The sequence below is a fragment of the Stenella coeruleoalba genome (assembly GCF_951394435.1).
Source record: "Stenella coeruleoalba genome assembly, chromosome: 8".
Classification (NCBI taxonomy): domain Eukaryota; kingdom Metazoa; phylum Chordata; class Mammalia; order Artiodactyla; family Delphinidae; genus Stenella; species Stenella coeruleoalba.
In genome coordinates, this window is record NC_137154.1 from 41,540,261 (window position 1) to 41,561,415 (window position 21,155).

General features: G+C 40.3%; 1 protein-coding gene across 2 annotated transcripts in view; it reads right to left on the reverse strand.

Annotated features, from left to right (window-relative positions):
• SPON1 (spondin 1) overlaps nucleotides 1–21,155 on the reverse strand; it is a 312,023-nt gene that overhangs the window by 191,985 nt on the left and 98,883 nt on the right. For both annotated transcript variants that reach the window (XM_079928891.1, XM_079928892.1), the window contains exon 3: nucleotides 1,081–1,214. In XM_079928891.1, coding sequence (XP_079785017.1) covers nucleotides 1,081–1,214 — 134 coding nt within the window. The remainder of the gene's footprint in view (nucleotides 1–1,080; nucleotides 1,215–21,155) is intronic.

The following is a 21,155-nucleotide window of genomic DNA, read 5'->3' on the forward strand; positions in this document are numbered from 1 at the left end:
CCTGCCACAGGTTCAGACAAATGAACCAAATATATACATAAGGCCTTAGGGGATTTAAAGAAGTAGAAGATGGTTGGGAAGTTCCCAGCCCCTAACTCCAGGAAAAAGGGTTTCTTGGATGCTGGCATTGGAGCCTTGCCTATCTATCTACCCATGACTATCTGCCTGTCTGAAATCCTAAAATTCTCAGCATCACTCTATAGAGCCTTAAAATGTATTCAAAACAGGTTATAGCCACATTTCTCAAACTACTTAATGTTAATAGATGTCTCAGCAAAAAAAGGAGCTTTGCAGTCAAGTCTGGGAAATGCTGGGTGAAACCAAGTTAAACAGACTTCTTTTTTGGCAGGACTTTGCAAAACCTTCAATATGCTAATGTATGTTGTGAATCTGCAAGAAGGAGATATATAGCATACAGCATCTTCCAAAGTTATTTAACCATAGAAATTGATTTCCTGCCCACCTATTTACATCTCCCTGAACATCATTCTATAACATACAACTTTGGAAGCACAGGTTTGAGATAATGCTACCTTTCATGGGAAAACCATTGGCTGGCTCATACCTCTCACCATCTATTGTAACTCACCAAGATGAGGATCAAGATGCCCCATAGGAGGTGGTGCAAGAGGGCAATTTTGATGGGAGAAGGAAGAAGACAGGATCATAAAGCAGAGCCTGGGGCCAACGGAGGTTATAGTCAGGTCTCAGGTCAGCCTAGCACAGCTTAAGGACAGGGGATGTATTCAAGATGGAGGAAGCCAAAAATTATCCTCGCCCGGGTCATAATTTTTCTTAACCAGCCATAGGGGTCATTATCTCTAGGAAGATAGAGAGTAACCAGCAGATCATTGCATGGGAAGAAAACAGAGATTCCGGTGATTGATTCTTTTCATAGCACTTTACAAAAGACCGCCCATAGTCCTGTTTTAGAGTCAAGATAAGGGAGGGCAGAGAGATGATACAACTTGTCTGATGCCCCAATAAAGGCACTTTTCCTTCTGCAACCGCACCACGGAGACTTCGAGAGAGCACAGGAAAGGGGAGTGAAGTGTTGCAAGGATTCCCTTGTTCACTTACTTTAGAATCACACAGCCGGTTCCTGCAGGGGGCGCTATCCAGAACACCTGGATCCGCGTCCTCCTCCGTGGGGTGCTTTCGGTGACCGCAACGGGGCAATTACTCATAAATTGTGTTTCTTCTTCATCTATGATCTGTGGAAAACCAGTGGAAAATAAACACATTAAAATGCAATGTCACTTTGGGAAGTTTCCGTGTTGACACTTCCTTAATTTTATTTTTAAATCTGTCATTTTCTGTTAGTAGTTCTACATCCCCAAGACACCAGAACAGTGCCTGGCACAGAGTCCCACTTAATGCTTGTTGAATTAACGTAAGGGCAAGGATGTAGCACCTGTTCTCCACTCTCTGGGACCAGGATCTTATGTCAGCACTTTGAGGGACAGGCCACTAGGTGATGATGTTGCTCATTTCACTACAACAACCTGTGTCCCACTTCAGGGAAGGAGGAGGGTGGGGGAAAGATGATCCAAAGCAAACACTATATACCTAGACGTTGTGATTCAATTTTATAGCTTGAAATTAAAATGTTAAAAGAAAACCCCCCTTTGGAGTAAGTATACCAAAGTACATAAAGTCGCCCAGCTCTATAGCACTGTTTACTCTTGCAGCCTCTCCTTTCTTAATTTGTGCCTTATACCGGTGTTCTCCCAAGTTAACCATCAAGATTTCCTATGACACTGCAAAAAAGCTGGTAGCCATTCCCATTCCACAAGGCTGTTTTCACCATTTCTCCGGCTTGCTTCTGGGTCTGCAGCCAGGACTTGCCTATCCCTCTCGTAGAACCACAGACTGTTAGACCTGAACGGATCTTTTGGGGGAAACCATCTAAATCCAATGGGTCTTAAGTGCCAACTCCAACTGATTGGTAGTAGCTGTGTCATGAGTGGTGTTACTAACATTAACAGAGAACATTTATTGGGTGTTTAGTGTAGGCTAGGTACTAAGCTCAGTGCTTTATATGAATTACTCATTCAATTTTCAAATACAACTTAATGAGATCATTATATCCATATTGTATTTACTTTATTTAAAATGTTTTTTAATTCCTCTTTTTTTTAGGAAAGCAGGTAAAAAAATAAGTCACATCATATCCTTTCATCACTGTGCAAAGCAAAGGCAACGTTTTGTTTACCTCTATATTCTTTATACATCTCTCATTTCCTTCCTTTGTTTACTGCTCACTCCTAAGTATTTAATATATGTCCTTCTGACTATCTCTATATACATATATTACATATGTGTGTGTGTGTATAATTTACTTGAAGTTACATAGAGTTGTTTTGTATTTTAATATCTCTTTCACTTAATCTTATAATTTTGAGATATGTCAATGTTACTACATGTGAATGTAACACTGCTACTGATGCTGCTTAGTACTCCACTGCATGCATGGACCACATTTTACTTATTCTCCCAGTGAGGAGCACTTAACTGACTTCCAGCTCTTTGCCTCGACAAACATTGCAGTAATACAAATCCTCATGCTGCTCGGCTTACGAACCTACCTGAGAGATTCTCAGCAATATAAACCATATAGTGGGACTGCTTGGTTGTGAGGTTGTAGGTATAATCATATTAATTTCACTAAGTAGTTCCAGATTGTTCTGCAAAATAGCTTTACCTACTTTCATTCTATAAGCTATGCATAACTGTTCCCATTTCCCCATATCCTCACTAGTACTTGTGATTATTGGACTTTCTAATTGTTTCCAACCTGATGGATGTAAAGTAGTATCTTGTTTTCATTTAATACTAGCAAATTTGAGCATCTCCTTCACATGAACATCTTCACATGTTTCTCCTGTGAATTGCCTACTCAAAATATTTACCGGTGGATTTTTCTTTTTCTTGTCGATTTGTAGGACTTTCCAGATATGAAAAGCTCATCATTTACAAATATCTTTCTGTCACCCAGACGTTCATATTATCTTCAGAATTCTTCAATAATTTCCATCTAATCAAATTGATCAATTTCTCCCCTATGGCTTGCACTTTTTTGGTCTTGCTAAAAACACTGAGATCACAAAGATATTCTCTAGTATTTTCTTCCAGTAGCTTTATAATTTTATTTTCACATTTAGGCCTTCAATCCATTTAGAATTTACTTTTTAATGTGATGGAGTAGGGATCCAACTCTATTTTCTCCATACTGTGAGCTACTTCAAAACAAATTAGTAAACAGATTTTTTTAGAGCAGTTTTACACTCACAGCAAAATTAAGCAGAAAGTACAGCGAGTTCCCATATACCCCCGTTCCCACACATGCACAACCTTCCCCATTATCAACATCAGGCATCAGAGTGGTACATTTGTTACAACTGATAAACCTACAGAAACCTACACTGACACATCATCACCCAAAGTCCACAGTTTACATTAGAGTTCACTCTTGGTGTTCTATGGGGTTTTGACAAAGGTATAATAATATTGTATTGAGTAGTTTCACTGCCTTAAAAAATCCTCTGCTCTGCCGATTCATCCCTCCCTTCCCACAACCCCAGGCAATCGTCAAGCTTTTGCTGTAATTGCTTATTAGTTCCCTGAGGTTTTTTGTCGATTCAGATTTTCCTATGTAGACAACCATGTCATCTGTAAACAAAGATGGCTTTATTTCTTCCTTCCCAATCTGTATATCTTTTATTTCCTTATCTTGTCTTGTTGTATTAGCTAGGACATCCAGTATGATGTTGAAAAGTAGTGGTAAGAGGGGACATCCTTGCCTTGTTCTTGATCTTTGCAGCAAAGTCTCAAGTTTCCTACCAGTAAGTATGATGTTAAGTGTAGGTTTTTTGTACGCTCTTTACCAAGTTAAGGACCTTTATCTCTATTCATAGTTTGCTGAGAGTTAGGGTGTTGGATTCTGTCAAATGCTTTTTCTGCATCTATTTATATGATCATGTGATTTTTCTTCTTTCACCTGTTGATGTGATAGATTACATTAATTGATTTTCAAATGCTGAACCAGACTTGCATGACTGGGATAAATCCCACTTGGTTATGGTGTCTATTCTTTTTATACACTGTTGCATTTGATTTGCTAATATTTTGTTGAGGAATTTTACATCTATGTTCATGAGAGATATGGGTTTGCAGTTTTCCTTTCTTTGCAATGTCTTTGTCTACTTTTGGTAATAGGGTGGTGCTGGCCTCATAGAATGAGTTAGGAAGTAGAGAATCGGTATAATTTCTTCCTTAAAGAAGAAATTCACCAGTGAACCCATCTCAGTCTGGTTCTTTCTGTTTTGGAAGGATATTAATTATTGATTCAATTTCTTTAAAAGATATAGGTCTATTGATATTTTCTATTCCTTATTGTGTGAGTTTTGGTAGATTGTGTCTTTCAAGGAATTGGTCCATTTCATCTAGGTTATCAAATTTGTGAGCATAGAGTTGTTTGTAATACTCCTTATTATTCCTGTAATAAGGGATCTGTAGTGATGGGATCTGTAGTGATGTCCCTTATTTCATTTCTGATATTAGTAACTTGTGTCTCCTCTTTTTTTTTCAGTTAGCCTGGCTAAGGGCTTATCAATCTTACTTATCTTTTCAAACAACCAGCTCTTGGTTTTATTGATTTTCTCTATTGATTTCTTTCTTTTTTCAGTTTCATTGATTTCTGCTCTAATTTTTATTATTTTTCCGGTTTATTTTAGATATTATTTGCTTTTCTTTTTCTAGTTTCCTAAAGTAGAAGATTAGATTATTGATTTAAAGTTTTTCTTCTTTTCTAAAATGTACATTCAATGCTATAAATTTCCCTTAAGTTCTGCTTTCATTGCATCGCACAAATTTTGATAAGTTGTATTTTCACTTTCATTTAGTTCACAATATTTTAAAATTTCTTTCGAAATTCCTTCTTTGACCCATGTGTTGGTTAGAAATGTATTGTTTAATCTCCAACTATTTGGGGATTTTCCAGCTATCTTTCTATTACTGATTTCTAGTTCAATTCTATTGTGGTGTGAGAGCAGATATTGTATAATTTCTATCTTTTTAAATTTGTTAAGGTGTATTTTATGACCCAGAATGTGATCCATCTTGTTGAATGTTCCATGTGAGCTTGAGAAGAACGTGTAATCTGTTGTTGAATGGAGTCTATAGATGTCAGTTAGATCCAGCTGATTGATGGCACTGCTGAGTTGAACTATGTCTTTACCGAATTTCTGCCTGCTACATCTGTCCATTTCTGATAGAAGGGAACTGAAGTCTACAACTATGACAATGGATTCATCTATTTCTCCTTGCAGTTCTACAAGTTTTCAGCTCACACTTTTTTTTTTTTTTTTTTTTTTTTGGCGCCACGCGGGCCTCTCACTGTTGTGGCCTCTCCCGTCGCGGAGCACAGGCTCCGGACGCGCAGGCTCAGCGGCCATGGCTCACGGGCCCAGCCGCTCCGCGGCATGTGGGATCTTCCCGGACCGGGGCACGAACCCGCGTCCCCTGCATCGGCAGGCGGACTCTCAACCACTGCGCCACCAGGGAAGCCCTCAGCTCACACGTTTTGATGGTCTGTCATTAGGTGCAAACATATTAAGGATTATTACATCTTCTTGGAGTATTGATCCCTTTACCATTATGTAATGCCTCTCTTTATTCCTGATAACTTTCATTGCTCTGAAGTCCACTCTGCCTGAAATTAATATAGCTATTCCTGCTTTCTTTTGATTAATGTTAACATTGTATATCTTTCTCGTCATCCTGCTTTTAATCTATTGATATATGTCTTTATATTTGAGGTGGGTTTCTTATAGACAACATATAAGGGTCTTGTTTTTGATTCACTGACAACCTTTTAATTGATCTGTTTAGACCACCGATGTTTAAACTGATTATTGATATAGGCAGATTAATATTTACCATATTTGTTGCCTTGTTCTTTGTTCCTATTTCTGTCTTTCACACTTTTTCTGTCTTTTTTGGTTCTAATTGAGAATTTTATATGATTCTATTTGTTTTCCTTTCTTAGCATATCAATTATACTTTTTTTTTTTTTTTGGCTTTTTAAAATGGTTGTCCTGGAGTTTTCAGTACACATTTACAACTAACCCAAGTCTGCCATCAAATAACACTAAACTGCTTCAAAGATAGTGCAAGTACCTTATAATAACAAAATATCCCTAATTCCTTCCTCCTTTCCCTTATATCATTGCTGTCATTCATTTCACTTACACATATATAAGCATATATAGACATAAGCATATATAATTGAATACACTGTTACTATTATTATTTTGAACAAAGTATTATCTGTTAGATTAAGAATAAGAAAAATCTAAAAATTTATTTTACCTTCCTTTATTCCTTCTTTAATACTCTTCTTTTTTTAAATGGAGATCTGACTTTCTGACCTATATTATTTTTCTTCTCTCTAAAGAACTTTGTAAACATTTTTTGCAAGACGGGTCTACTGGCGACAAATTCCCTCAATTTTTGTTTGTCTGAAGAAGTCTCTATATCTTTTTCACTTTTGAAGAATAATTTCACAGGGTACTGAGTTCTAAGTTGGTGGCTTTTTTCTCTCAACACATTAAATATTTCACCCCACTCTCTCCTTGTTTGCATGGTTTCTGAGAAGTTGTATATAATTCTTATCTTTGTTCTTCTGTAGGTAAGGTGTTTCTTTCCTCTGGCTTCTTTCAGGATTTTTAATTTATCTTTAATTTTCTGTAGTTTAAAAATGATATGATTTGGTACAGTTTTTTTGGCATTTATCTTTCTTGGCGTTCTCCGAGCTTCCTGGATCTTTGGTTTAGTGTCAGATATTAATTTGAGGAACTTCTCAGTCATTATTGTCTCAAGTATTTCTTCTGTTCCTTTCTCCCTTTCTTCTCCTGGTATTCCTATTATGCATATGTTATGCCTTTTGTAGTTGTCTCATAGGCCTTGTATATTCTGTTCTGTTTTTTTCAGTCTTTGTGTTTTTGCTTTTCAGTTTTAGTAGTTTTTGTTGATATATCCTCAAGCTCAGAGATTCCTCAGCTGTGTCCAGTCTACTGACAAGCCCATCAAAGGCATTCTTCATTTCTGTTGCAAGGTTTTTGATCTGTAGCATTTCTTTTTGGTTTTTCCTTAGGATTTCCATCTCTGCTTACATTGCCCATCTGTTCTTACATGCTGTCCACTTTATCCATAAGAGCCCTTAGCATATTAATCATTGTTGTTTCAAATTCCCTGTCTGATAATTCCAACATCCCTGCCATGTCTGGTTCTGATGCTTTCTCTATCTCTTCAGATGTGTTTTTTGCCTTTTGGTTTGCCTTTTAATTTTTTGTTGCAAGGTGGACATGATATGCTGTAAAAGGAACTGAGGTAAATAGACCTTTAGTAACATGTAGACATACCTCAATTTATTGTGTCTTCATTTTATTGCATTTCACACACTGCATTTTTTAACAGTAAAGTATTTTTTAATTAAGGTATGTCCATTTTTTAGACATAATGCTACTGTGCACTTAATAGAGTACAGTACAATGTAAACATAACTTTTATATGTGCTGAGAAACCAAAAATTTCATGTGACTAGATTTATTGCAATTTTTGCTTTATTGCAGTGGTCTGAAACTGAACCAACAATATCTTTGAAGTATGCCTGTGGTAAGGGGTCAGGGAGAGGAAGTGTTCTATAGTCTTATGATTAGGTCTCCGTCTTTTGGTGACGTGTACCCCTGCACTGTGAATTTCACGTGTGCGTCTCAGTTTCCCCCCACCACTTAGGTGGGACTGGATGGCTGGAGGGGGCTGGAGTTGGGTATTTCCCTTCCCCTAGATAGGGTACGTTCTGATAAAACTCTAGGAGGTTAGGCTCTAGTAAGATAGCTCCTCCTGAGAGCAGACCTTGTTGAGAAGAACAGAATGCCTGGTGTGTTTAAAACTAGCTCCTTTCCTCCTCCCCTTGCCAGAAGCCCGAAGAGAATTTTTTCTCTGATATTCACTGTGAGGACGTGGTAGATCTCCTGGAGGTGAAGCCCACAAAAGTTATTCCCCCTCCCCGCCAATGACTGGGCGCCTCTGGAGTTTCTAACTCTCAGACTTGTCCACAATGAGCCTCAAGCAATCCATCTATTGTAGTTCAGGTTTTCCTACTCCGGCACATGGAAATTTCTGCTCTGTTAAGTTGTCATTCTCTGTATCCTCCTGTCTGCCTCTCCAATTTGGGGGCAGCAATGTGCCCGGTGATCTCATTTCTCTGATGGCTCTAGAAAGAACTGTTGCTTTTTTGGTTTGCTCAGCATTTCACTTGTTAGGATGGAGTGGTGACCTCTAAGCTCCTTACCCGGGGGCCTAGAAGCCAGACGTCCATACCGGGAGCTACTTTTAACACCACTCAATCCATCTTTCCTCCACTTTGTGATGCCACCTTTCTCATATGAAGAGTGACCATAAAATTTATTGTCCAGACAAGGATGAAAAAGTTTGTTATTAATGATCACAATATTCTGAGACAACTGGCAAAACAGACTTTTCCAGGCCAATGGGGCTTATGTATACCAGGTTCCCAAACACACTGTTACTGAGCTTTCTACTCAGGTTCCCACCCACCCCCACCATAGCACTGTAAATATATTTCAGTATCTGGAACGGCAAGTCCTCATTCCCTGCTCTTCTTCATCAACATTGTGTTATCTCTGTGGATCTTTATTTTTTCATCTATGGTATAAATACTCTAAAAACTCCCTTGCTTCTCTGTCATTTTATCTTCTTTTTTTTAAATTTAATTTAATTTATTTTTTTATACAGCATGTTCTTATTAGTTATCCATTTTATACATATTAGTGTATATATGTCAATCCCAATCTCCCAATTCATTTTATCTTCTTGATGTGATAAAATCCCAGCCACTCACACCTGTGGAGCTCGGTGCTACTGGACAAAGTCATGTGATGAGGCCAATTGTCTCCTATATTAATTGACTCCTAGCCTCAGGTCTGCCCGGCTACATTGCTGTATGTATCTGGCAAACCATTACCTTTCCACTGTCAACGATGATGATTTCAAATCTCCAATCTCTCCAAACTTCCAACATTAATCTCTTCTTTCACTCTTATTGTATTACCTTGCCACTTACTTCACAGAATAAACAGAAGTCAGCAGATTTAAAGTCCTTCACTTTCCCACCTGCATTCACCCTGTCCTCCTTCATTCTTATTATAACAGAGGAACCTTACTTCTCTTTCGTCTCTGCTCTGTTCCCATCCCTCTTCCTGACTCTAACAATTACCCCTTTTATCTCCTCCAGGTTCAACTTTTGCCCCAGTTGAATCATTCCCATTAATCTTGTAAGCACGGTTGAGTCTTTCCCATTGAAAAATAAAGACACCTTCAGTTAACCCTTCATCCCCCTCCAGATGTGGTGTTATCTCTCTTCTCTCCATCACTATCAAATACCTTGAATGAGTTGGCTATACTTCCAGTCTTCAGATCCCACTCATCTTCATCCCAATCCCAGGTGTTTGGGGCGTACATCACACTATTAAAACAGCTCTAGCTAAGGCCATCAGTGGCTTCTGCAGTGCTTAACCTAATAGATCTACAGTCCTTCTTGAAGCACTCTCCTCCCACAGCTTCTGTGCCATAGCTCCTTCCTGTCCTCTCCCCACCTCCACTTTCCTGTCCTCTCTCCCTATTTTCTTTGGCTGCAGATCCTCCTCTACTGGCTTTTAAATTTGAAATTGCTCAAAGCTCACTCCTAAGCCCTCTCCTGTTCTGACTTTATTCCCTCTATGTAAGTGATCTCATTCAACTCACAGCATTAACTGCTACCTATGTGTGGATGATTCACAAGTTTACATTTCCAGTCTTGGCCACTTCTCAGAGCTCTAGGCATGCATCTCCAAACTTCTATCTTCTACTTGCACTTCCTCTTGGATGAAACATACCTCAAAGACACCTGGTCAACAACTAATTTATCTTCCCTCTAACCTGGTCCTGCTCTAATTATGCAAGTCAGAAACGCCAGGTGTCATCCTTGGCTCTTCTCCCCCTCTCACCCTTTGTATCCGAATGCTGTCCACGTTACCTTCCAAACGTCTCTTGAATTCCTACTACCATAGACTAATATCCCTACTACTATTGTAGACTAAGCTACATCATTTTTAATCTGAACTAATATAAAATTATCCTAACTGGTCTTTGTACATCTTCTCTTGCCTTTCTTCATTTTCTTCTCTATACTGCAAACCAGAGTGATCTTTTAAAAGCACGAATATAATCTCCTTCCTTAGAACAATTCAACAGCTTTTCATTATTTCCAGAATCAAGACTGAAATCCTTAAGAGTCAAGTCCCTGCCTTCCCACCTCGCTAGCCTCATACTGTGCCATCTCCTCCCCACCTTGCTTTCTGTACTTTTCTCCTGCAAAAGCCTAGTCAATTCCCTTTTCCTTCTTCCCTCCCTTCCTCCTCTCCCTTCCTCCTTTCCTTCTTCCTTTTCTGCATCTCAGCTCACCCATCCTTCTCATTGAAAAGGCTTCCCTGTCCTCTTTCATTATGGCCATTTCCCCCGTTATGTGTTCTCATATATCCATCCCCCTTCCTTCAGACACTTTAGCCCTCTTTTAATTTTACAAGCATTTGTTTGAGTCCTTGATTAATGTCTACCTCTCTAATAATCTGTAGGCTACACGAGGGCAGACACTATGTCTCTCGCTTTTCTTCTCTTTGTTTCCTCAGCACTTAGCACAGAGCCTGAGAGCTAAGAGGTGTGCACTGAAGAACTAGATGTACATGCCCCCTCCCTTGGGTTGTGAGATTGCTGGCTCTACCTCCTGGATGCAATATCTGTCTTTATTCCCTATTTAGACAACGCCCTGGAGTTAGACAAAGTCCTTCTGACTTTGGATTTTGTTTTTCTAGATGATTATTAATAGCCTTGATAATAGTAATAGCTTGCATTTTTGACCACTTTCTATTGCCTAAGGACTTGACATATATGATTTCCATTTCCTTCCAATAATTAAGCAGTATTAGGCCTGTCCTTGAGGAAACTACTGTGATGCAGATGGGTTAAATAACCTGTTCAAATTCCGCAGTGGTGGAATCAGGGTTTGACCTCAGCCCTATCTGCTCTAATGCCCGTGCTCCTTCCCCTTTACCATGCTCCCTCCTGACAGTGTCATTCCCTTATGTTAGGTAAGAATTTCTCTCTAGCCAAGCTGAGTCCTATGGAACCACCTCCACTGGACCAGCCCACAACTAAACATCCCACTCCAACACACACACACAAGTACTTGATAAATGTAAATAGTACTTCTGCTTCATATTTTCTTAAAGGGTACTTAGATTCCCTGCTGCAGCTTTATTGGTGTGAGGGTAGATTTCCAAACCATGTGATTTTCTTGGAGTGGCACACTTGGCCTCCATGAGGAACCCCTTTACTGGTGGTTACAGAGAACTTTTGCAGGTAATTTTAACCCTAAATCTTTAAAATCCTTGGGAGGGTTCTGGGTGACTATATTAGGAAAGCCAAAGAGAATTAATATTTAATTAGCACCTACTATGTGCCAGGTACTTAACATGGTCACATCTTTGAATGCTTGATGGGAATAATTATTCTCATAGATGAGGAAATAAAAGTCAAAGTGATCTGGTCTGGATTCTGACTCAGGGCTGTCTGAAACGAAAGCTTGTATCTCTGAAAAAGATCCCAGTGGGGGATAAGATTCAGACCCTTGGCCCAGCAGTGAAACAAAGAAGAATGTTTGCCAATTCACAGAGGCCACCTTAGGTAAATATGGTTGTTTATCCACAACCTCAGTTGCCAGATGGTAATTGAGCATTGAACAGAAGAAGGGGTTATTTCCTCCGATTCAGAGAATGCTCCCAAAGTTGTTTGTTTTCCAGAAAATGTCAGCTTCCTCCAACAAGCTTTGGGCCTATCAGAACTTGTTCTTGTCCCTTTCCCCACCCCCCAAACATCTCCACACTTGTCCTGGTCTACAGCAGACCCACCATGTTAGCCACCAACTAAATGAAAGTCACTTAAAAAGGCTTCAACACTCATTTCAATCTCTGGCTTCTTTTCTGAGTACCTGAGACTAAAAATTAAAACGTATTATGATGGGTGGTGGTGTCTGGTAGTAGTATTATGGGTGATTTTTACTTCCTGTCTATGCTTTTTGTGGTTTCTAAATTTTCTAAAATGACGATGTATTACTTTAAATGAAGAGGTTTCTAATTATTTTTAAGGGACTTCATTACAATATTCTATGGGTAACATTTCTTTTTTTTTTTTTTTTAATGTAGCCTACAATAAACCTTCTCAGGTTAAGTTTAAGTTTAAAGTCACTTGGGGGAGATTTGCTGGCAAGGAGGCTGCTTGACTCCCTGTAAGAAGAGAGAGAAATTAAGGGACCTGAGACTGGTCCCCACCCAGTCAGGTGAGATAGCCAGGTAAGGCAGACCAAGTTAAGACAGGTGGACAAGGTTGGATTCCCAGAATGCCTGGCAACCTATCACTAAGGCAACTGGCTGGGCATCTGGTCATGAATAGACCTTTTCAAGTATTAGGGAATTTCTAAGCCACCTCATCAGCACGACTTTCAAAGTTTCCAAAACTTTCCATTGATCACAGTCCTGAATCGCCTACCATATCCACTTTGAAACCTGCATCATGGCCTACATTTACCCTCATCCTGTTTACGGCCTCACTTTCTCTTCAGACTTGAATACACAATACTTCTTCCCTAAGTCTAATTTTGGCTCCCCTCCTCAACCCTGATATGGATTCTCTCTTCTGCTATGTTTTCTCACCCTTTGGGATCCAACAGACATAAGCCTCAGGAGATGACCCTAAATAACATCAAGGTCCTGGATAGAGTCACAAGCTGTCTAACAAGTGGGTGGACCACGGCAGTGGGACATCCACAAGAATACTATCTGGAAGTCCCCATAGGTGCCATCTTGGACCTTTGTCTTCTGGTAGCAGAAAGCTAGTCACAGATAGAGAACAGAGCTTGTGGTCAGGGTCAGCGCTCCAGTTCCCACATGAGAACCATGGATAAGTCAGATAATTAGAACCGGAGCTTGGAATGACATCCACAGAAGAAAACTGGTCCCATGAGCATGGGCTTGGAATAGAGTTGGCAGGAGAGGTTAGATTTGGGCCTTGGGATTAGAAGGGACTTCTGCTGGGGGTGGGGTGGGGATGTGAGATGTGAGAAAGAAAATACCTCAGGAGCCCAGTGGTCAATGCAGGGCACCACGACCACGGATGCCTATCAGGGATAGTGATGGGGACAGTGGTTGCTTAAGAAGGCTGTCCTCAAGTCCTTATTGGTCTGGGTAGTGGGTGGTCTGAGTCTGAAGGAAAGGGCAACAGTACATCTAAATGTGGATTGTTGAGTCAGAGAGTGTAGGGGACACTGATAGTTAGGGATCAAGTTAGAGAATGAGGGAATATATGTCCTACTGCATCATCTCGTACGTATTTCTTCTCTAGAGGTTTGTGAGAAGCAATGGGTCTTCAGTATATTGTAGCTACAGGGAAGTGTTCCCCCAACACCTTAGCCTGATTGTATTAATGCAGGAGAAAGACACCCTAAAGAGGAGAAGCAGGAATATAGGCATACTTTGGAGATACTGTGGGTTCGGTCCCAGACCTCTTTAATTTTTGCAGTAAAGTGAATCACATGAATATTTTGGTTTCCCAGTATGTATAAAAATTATGTTGCAATGAAAAAATGCTCAACATCGCTAATTATTAGAGAAATGCAAATCAAAACTACAATGAGGTATCACCTCGCACTGTTCAGAATGGCCATCATCAAAAAGTCTACAAATAATAAATGCTGGACAGGGTGTAGAGAAAAGGGAATCCTCCTAAACCGTTGGTGGGAATGTAAATTGGTGCAGCCACTATGGAGAACAGTATGGAGGTTCCTTAAAAAACTAAAAATAGAGTAACCATATAATCCAGAAATCCTACTCCTGGGCATATATCCAGAAAGATGAAAACTCTAATTCATAAAGAGACATGCACCCCAGTGTTCATATCAGTACTATTTACAACAGCCAAGACATGGAAGCAAGCTAAATGTCCATCAACAGATGAATGGATAAAGAAGATGTAATGTTTTTTATATATATATATATATATATATATATATATATATATATATATATGTTCCATTGTGGAATGGAATATTACTCAGCCAATAAAAAGAATGAAATAATGCCATTTGCAGCAACATGGATGGACCTAGAGATGATCATACTAAGTGAAGTAAGTCAGAGAAAGACAAATACCATATGATATCACTTATATGTGGAATGGAAAAAAAAGGATACAAATGAACTTATTTACAAAACAGAAATAGACTCACAGACATAGAAAACAAACTTATGGTTACCAATGGGGAAAGTGGAGGAGAGGGATGGATAAGTTAGGACTTTGGGATTAACATATACACACTACTAAATATAAAATAGATAGCCAACAATGACCTACTGTACAGCACAGGGAACTATACTCAATATCATGTATAATCTATAAAGGAAAAGAATCTGACGAAGACCAGATGTATATATAACTGTCACTTTGCTGTACACCTGAAACTAACACAATATTGTAAATCAAATATACTTAAATTTTAAAAAAATTTTTTAAATAAAAAAAATTTTTAAAGGTTAAAGTTAAAAGAAAAAAATTATGTTTACAGTATACTGTAATCTATTAAGTATGCTATAGCATCATATCAAAAAAACCAATCTACATATATTAATTAAAAATACTTTATTGCTAAAAAATCTAAACAGCTTCTGAGGCTTCCGCAAGTCAATCTTTTTGCAGCAGTTAACATCAAAGATCACTGAACAGATTGCCACAACAAATATAATAATAATGAAAAATTTGAAATATTGCGAGAATTACCAAAATGTGACACAGAGACATAAAGTGAGCAAATACTGCTAGAAAAATGGTGCCGATAGGCTTGCTCGACACAGGGTTGCCACAAACCTTCCATTTGTAAAAAACACAATGCCCGCTAAGTACAATAAAGCAAAGTGCAATAAAACGATGTATGCCTGTACATGTTCATTGTAGGAGAATCAGGAAACAAAGAGAAGCAAAAATTATAAAACAAACAATACTCACAATTCAACTATCCCCAAGATAGTTATTATGAACATTTTGACGTTTATCTTTTCAGATTATACATACATACGTGCATACTGCAATTCTAAAAAACAGAATTACACTATACTGTCTTTTTCACTCCACAATACATCATGAATATCTTTCCTTTCTACTCAATATATAACTCAACAAAATCGTCTATGGCTACAGAACAGCCCATGGTATGGATAGCCCACAGTTTACCTAACAACCTTCAGAGGGCGGAACATTGTGTTGTTCACAATTGGGGGATATTACGATTATCTCTTACAGCTAAATTCCACATCTTTACTTTTCTGAAATTAATTCAGGCTATTATTGCTGCATCTGTCCAGGAAAGGATTTTGAAACACTTCAGTAAGGTCTGAGAGAGAATCCAAAGAAAATAGCCCCAGTCATTAAATCACCTCTTTCTAGTTTTCCATGTGTATTTTCTCCATCTGAAAGTCATGGAAAGAAAGACAGTTGCTTTGTCTTTTATGAAAGTGCTTTCAATACAGATTTTTAAAAATTAAATAAAGATTTTGCCTTTATTGTTCTAAAGAGTTCATTATAAAAACGTGTACATGGACAGAAAAGGGGGAAAAAAATCCTCCACTGTGTCAATAATTTTGGTTTGTTTCCTTTTAGAGTTTTCTCTGTTTATACTTTGAAATTTGTAGCCAGTTGTGTTCACATTGTGTGTATAATGTTGTCTTGTTTTCTCCATTTGTCCTAAGAGTCTTCACATTTTTCCAGGTTTTTCTAAATGCATTTGAACGTCTGCATTGGCTGCATTCCCCAGTGTAGCTTTGGACAGTCGTTCCCCTTCTACGCTATAAAGATTTAGGCCCAAATCTTGTCCTACTTCCTTACAAAGACTTTCACCTCCCAGCCCCTCGTCAGTTGTTAGAATTCCTTTCCACTCTAGGATCTCTTAACAGATTCTCTTCATTGTGTTCATCATAACAGGTAACAGATTATCTTCATTGTATTCATCTTTTTTTTACCCTTTCTCTTTTATTTTTTCTTTCCCAGGGGCATGCCCTCCACCTCCCAGAACAGAGAAGCTTGTGAGAACCTGGGGGAAGAGCAGTGGGGAGGTGGCCATGAGCATCGCAGGGGGCCCCTCTGACACTGACCTGGGTACACAGCCTCTAACCCACGGAGGTCAAGTCCCGAGAGCTAATGGATTTGGTTCCCCCCAAAAAGCAGATTAATCCTGCATGCTATCTGGGTTGTTTCACATACTGAGAGCGAACACAGCAGGCCAAGCTTGGGAGCAGGGCTAGACCAGGACACGTGGGCGTCCTGAGCAGGCTAATAACCTGGCCTCCTTTCAAACGATATTCTCTAAGTATCTGCCCAACATTCATCCAGAGGAAAGGCTGGGTGCTGTGTATAAGGAGGGGGCAGGGAAGACTGCTGGCTCAGCACCTGCCCACTCACTGCTTGGCTCCCAGCCCTGAACTTGCACACCTCACCCAGCAACTAAGAGGCCTGGAAGGCAGCCGAGACACCATCTCTTGCCACTCTAGAGCTCCTGGGGGTTTTGCCTCCTACCAAGAGGCAATGGTGAAGGGCCTGGGAGAGCCTGACAGCCTATCTACTAGTGGTATGACTCTGGCAAATTCCTTAACCTTTCTGGAAGGAGTCTTCCTATCTGTAAAATGGGCAGTAATAATAGTACCTTCCTCAGTGGGCCGGAAGGGTTTACGTGAGTTATTCCATGTAACACAGTTAGAGAAGTTCCTGGCACGAAGCTATCTCAGTGTTTATTATAATCATGGAGTCTTATTTAAGATAATAAAATCATTATTATCATCATTCTCATGTCATGCTTGCTTTCAATAATTCTCGTAAAGAACATTTTCTCCATCTCATTACATTACAGTGACATTTCAGTGCTCCCTACAAAGTGGTATCCTGGTACCAGCCCAGCTGGCCTGCCAGCTTGCCTTGGGAGCCTTGAGTTCAATTGACAGGCCCAAGTGGAACTGGTGTGCGCATGTGTGTGTGTCTGTGTGTGTGTGTGTGTGTGTCTGTGTGTGTGTGTGTGTGTGTAGGGGTCACTGCCCAATCACTCAACACAGTGTGGCCCTTGGTTGAAAAAGAGAACCTCACCTTCCATGTGAGAATTGGGAGATGCTAAGACAGGTAGAGACGGACGTGCAGGAAACTGGTCATTTACTGGGGGTAGGTAATCCTCAGTAAGAAAAGATATATATCCTTTAGAAAATCCAGGAAGAGAAGGAAGAATTCTCCTTCAAACCAGGTGAAATATGCCTCCTGGGATCCTGAGAGAAAGCATGGCGTAGTGGGGGAGTATGATGTGTGGGCTCTGGAGCTGGGCAGACCGGGATCCGATTTCTGTCTTAGTCACTGAATGACCCTGAAGAAAGTAACTAGCCTTTCTGTGCCTCAGTGTCCTCGTCTGAAATGCCTGAATCACGCTGATGAAGGGAGATGCTCTGCCTCGCAGGGTGCCTGGAACAGTTAGGTGCTCCATAACTGTGACTTCTTTTGAGTTCTTAAAGTGACAATCAGAAAATGAACCCTGACAGCACCCTCCGTGTCCAGAGCCTAGTAGGTGAGTGATGCATGTGTGCAAATAACTGAGGATATTGTCACCTGCCAAGTGTAAAACCCATCCCAGAATGCACAGTCATGGCAATAATACCTATTATTTACTGAGTCCATACTGTATGTTCTTGCTAACACTTCTTATCCATTATATCACACAATCATCCCCATAATCTTGTAAAGTATGAATTATCCCATTTTACAAATTCAGAACCTGGGACTAGGAAGCAGGAGCTTGGGCTCACGTCCCCCATGCCCCCAAAGCTAGTGCTTGTAACCGCTGGACCTAACTCATTTTCCTCATCTTCCACTTGGGGAGATGGCGTCAGTTTCAACTCGATGCTAGAAAATCACTCTGATAAACAGGTTTAAATCAATAGCACCATACCTTTGGGGAACATTATGCTAGGTTGTCTAATGCCTAGAAAATAAATCAGCCTTTGAAGTTTTATATCGCAATACAGCTGAAACGTTTAATAATTATTGCCAGAGAATGGTATAATGCAGCACTAAAAATGAGTAATTGAAAAGCCCATCAAGGCAAATGAGGTATCTTCTCACTGAATTGCTCTTGGATACTTTACATAATTATTTCATTCAGATTTATGGTCAGCTCAGCAGAATGTACAGCTCTCTAGGCTGCTTGGCCTGAGGTTGTTGAGGAAGCCTTTTTATATCATGCTGACATCTTCCAGGATGCACAGAATGTCTCTTGTACACTAATGGGGCTTTCAATGGTTCGACTTCATTTAGCAAAGGACAAAGTTAGGAGTAAAACCTGTTTGCTGAGGCCCCTCCATGTCCCAGTCACTGTGCTGGGGTTTACATGTATTAACCGTGTCGGCTCACTGCAAGTCCGAAACAGTCCTGAGAGGGGCCTGTTTTCCATCTCACAGAGGAAACCAAGGCTCAGAGAAATGGTGTCCCTTAATCAGATTCGCCAGATTCACAGTGAGCTCACACCAGGCAGTATGGTTCCAAACCAGTGGCCTTTCCACTATACCACAAGCCTCCAGGAAGACCCTGAGTGCCCAGAGAAGGCTTAGATTTTTGGAAAGACGATTCTAGAAACATCATATGCAGAAAAAAACTGATCCCAGCCAGATTTTATTTGCAGCTCTGGCTCCTTCAACATCTGAGTTGATCCTCCACCCTCACCCCACCCACCTCATTCCTTCATTCTTACAATGTCAGCACCTCCAGGCAGAGAGGGATCCAGACCAGTCTCCACAAGGGACGAAGCTTCCCATGGATTCAGCCTCCCCACCCTGCCCAGATCATCCGAAGCTGGGGGCTTTACCAGAGGCACAAGCTTATCAGCCTGCCTTTCCAGAAAGCCCGCAGAGTGGGAGTTCTTGGCAGGTACAATTCACTGGAAATGTGGACAGATGGCTGGCTGGATGAGACGGCAACCTTTGTTTCTGGTCTCACCCATATGTCAAAGTGGCCCCAAATGAGGTAAAGTGGGGAAGGAGAAAGGAAGAAAAGGATGGGGCTATCTTACAAGCAGGAAAATAAGAATATAATCCTTTTTTTTTTTTTTACATTGCATTTAGAAGGTTTTAAATAGAAGAAGGGGACTCTCTGACTGTCCCCCACCCTAGCATAGGACAATGACATTTCTGGCAGAGGACTGAGTTTTCTCCCCCGTGTCCCAGTCTCCTTCCTACCCTGATGATTAGTTGTACCCTGCTTAAGTCAGCAGACATTAGCACAGGGTCCAAGCTGTGCTCCCCTCTCACCTACCCCTCACCTTGAGCATGAGGTAAGTTTCTGCTGAGGGTTATTTCAGAATAGGCTTAAAGAGATTCTTGAATGTCTTCATTCTCCAGGATATAGAAGCGTGTCAAATTTACCTCTCCTTTTAGCAAGAAAATGGCGGACATGACACATGGACTTAAATCTTATTAAACATGGTTCATGTCTGTGACCTTCTCCACACCCTGAAGAAATGCCAAACTTCGATCTAACTCTATTTTAACACTAAGAATCTGTCTTAAAGAAGTGGATTTAAGGTAACTCAGTGGCTATTTATCAAGGACATTCAATGTGGTTCCCAGCCAGGGGAGTACTGAGCTTTCGCAAAACAAACCAAATATCTGAGGGGAATGCATTTTGTCTTTGGGCTCTTGAAGGTGGAGGGTTGGGGGGAATACACTGATCAAATCATGAAGAAAAGCGTACGAGGCATCCCCCTCTGCTGTAATGAGGCAACACCGGGAAGGAGGGAGAGAGAGGCTGGCTCGTGCCTTGCTAAGAAGCAGGAAATGTGAGCCATTCACCAGCTGATGGATGACGGAAGGAGCTCTTCCAGATAATTATTAGAAGCCGAAGAATCAGCCGTTGTCCTGTCAACACCGTGTATTGCAGGATAAAAAGCATTACTGGGAAGGGAGCGGGGCTGGGAAGAACAAAGGAAGAGACAGAAACAAGCAAAGGAACCCTGAACTGAGTCCTGGCCACAGACTGTGTTCGTGTATGTTACCTCCTCAACCCTCACAGTGATTCTCTGAGGGCTCCTAGCCTTCCCAGACACTGTTTCCTCTTCTTGTTGCTAGACTAGCTTCTACGTTTGGTCTCTCTCTATTCGTCACTTCTTCTGGGAAACCCTCCTGAAATCTCAGAGCCTGAACCAGATGTGCTGCTCTCTGTACTGCAAAAGGAAAACCAACAAGGAGTCGGTATTTCTAAGAGAAACCCCTTAAATGGAGCTGGGAGACCATGAAACAAGTATGACTTACACACATCTCAGCCTGGATGGAATATGACCTTCAGGTCATCTGGATGTCCTGAGGAAGTCATCCAGAACACCCGTCAGAAACTCAAGATACTTATCAGACCCTTACCCTAAAACAACTGTGACAGCCTATCTACTTATCAGACCGCTATCCTAAAACTCTTGATTCCTTAAAGACAAATATTTTCTGTCCCATGCCAGAGTTGATCACAATTCTCATCAGGCAACTTTTAACAACTCTGTGGCTTTTTGTCTTTATAAGTCCCTGACTCTTTCTCTTTTTTGGAACACTCTTTAAGGGTTACCCAAATCTGTCTCCCCAACTGCAATTCTTAAAACCTCAAACTCTACTCCCATTTACCACTGCAACAAAAAGAATAAAATATCTAGGAATAAACCTACCTAAGGAGACAAAAGACCTGTATGCAGAAAATTATAAGACACTGATGAAAGGAATTAAAGATGATACAAATAGATGGAGAGATATACCATGTTCTTGGATTGGAAGAATCAACACTGTGAAAATGACTCTACTACCCAAAGCAATCTATAGATTCAATGCAATCCCTATCAAACTACCACTGGCATTTTTCACAGAACTACAACAAAAAATTTCGCAATTTGTATGGAAACACAAAAGACCCCGAATAGCCAAAGCAAT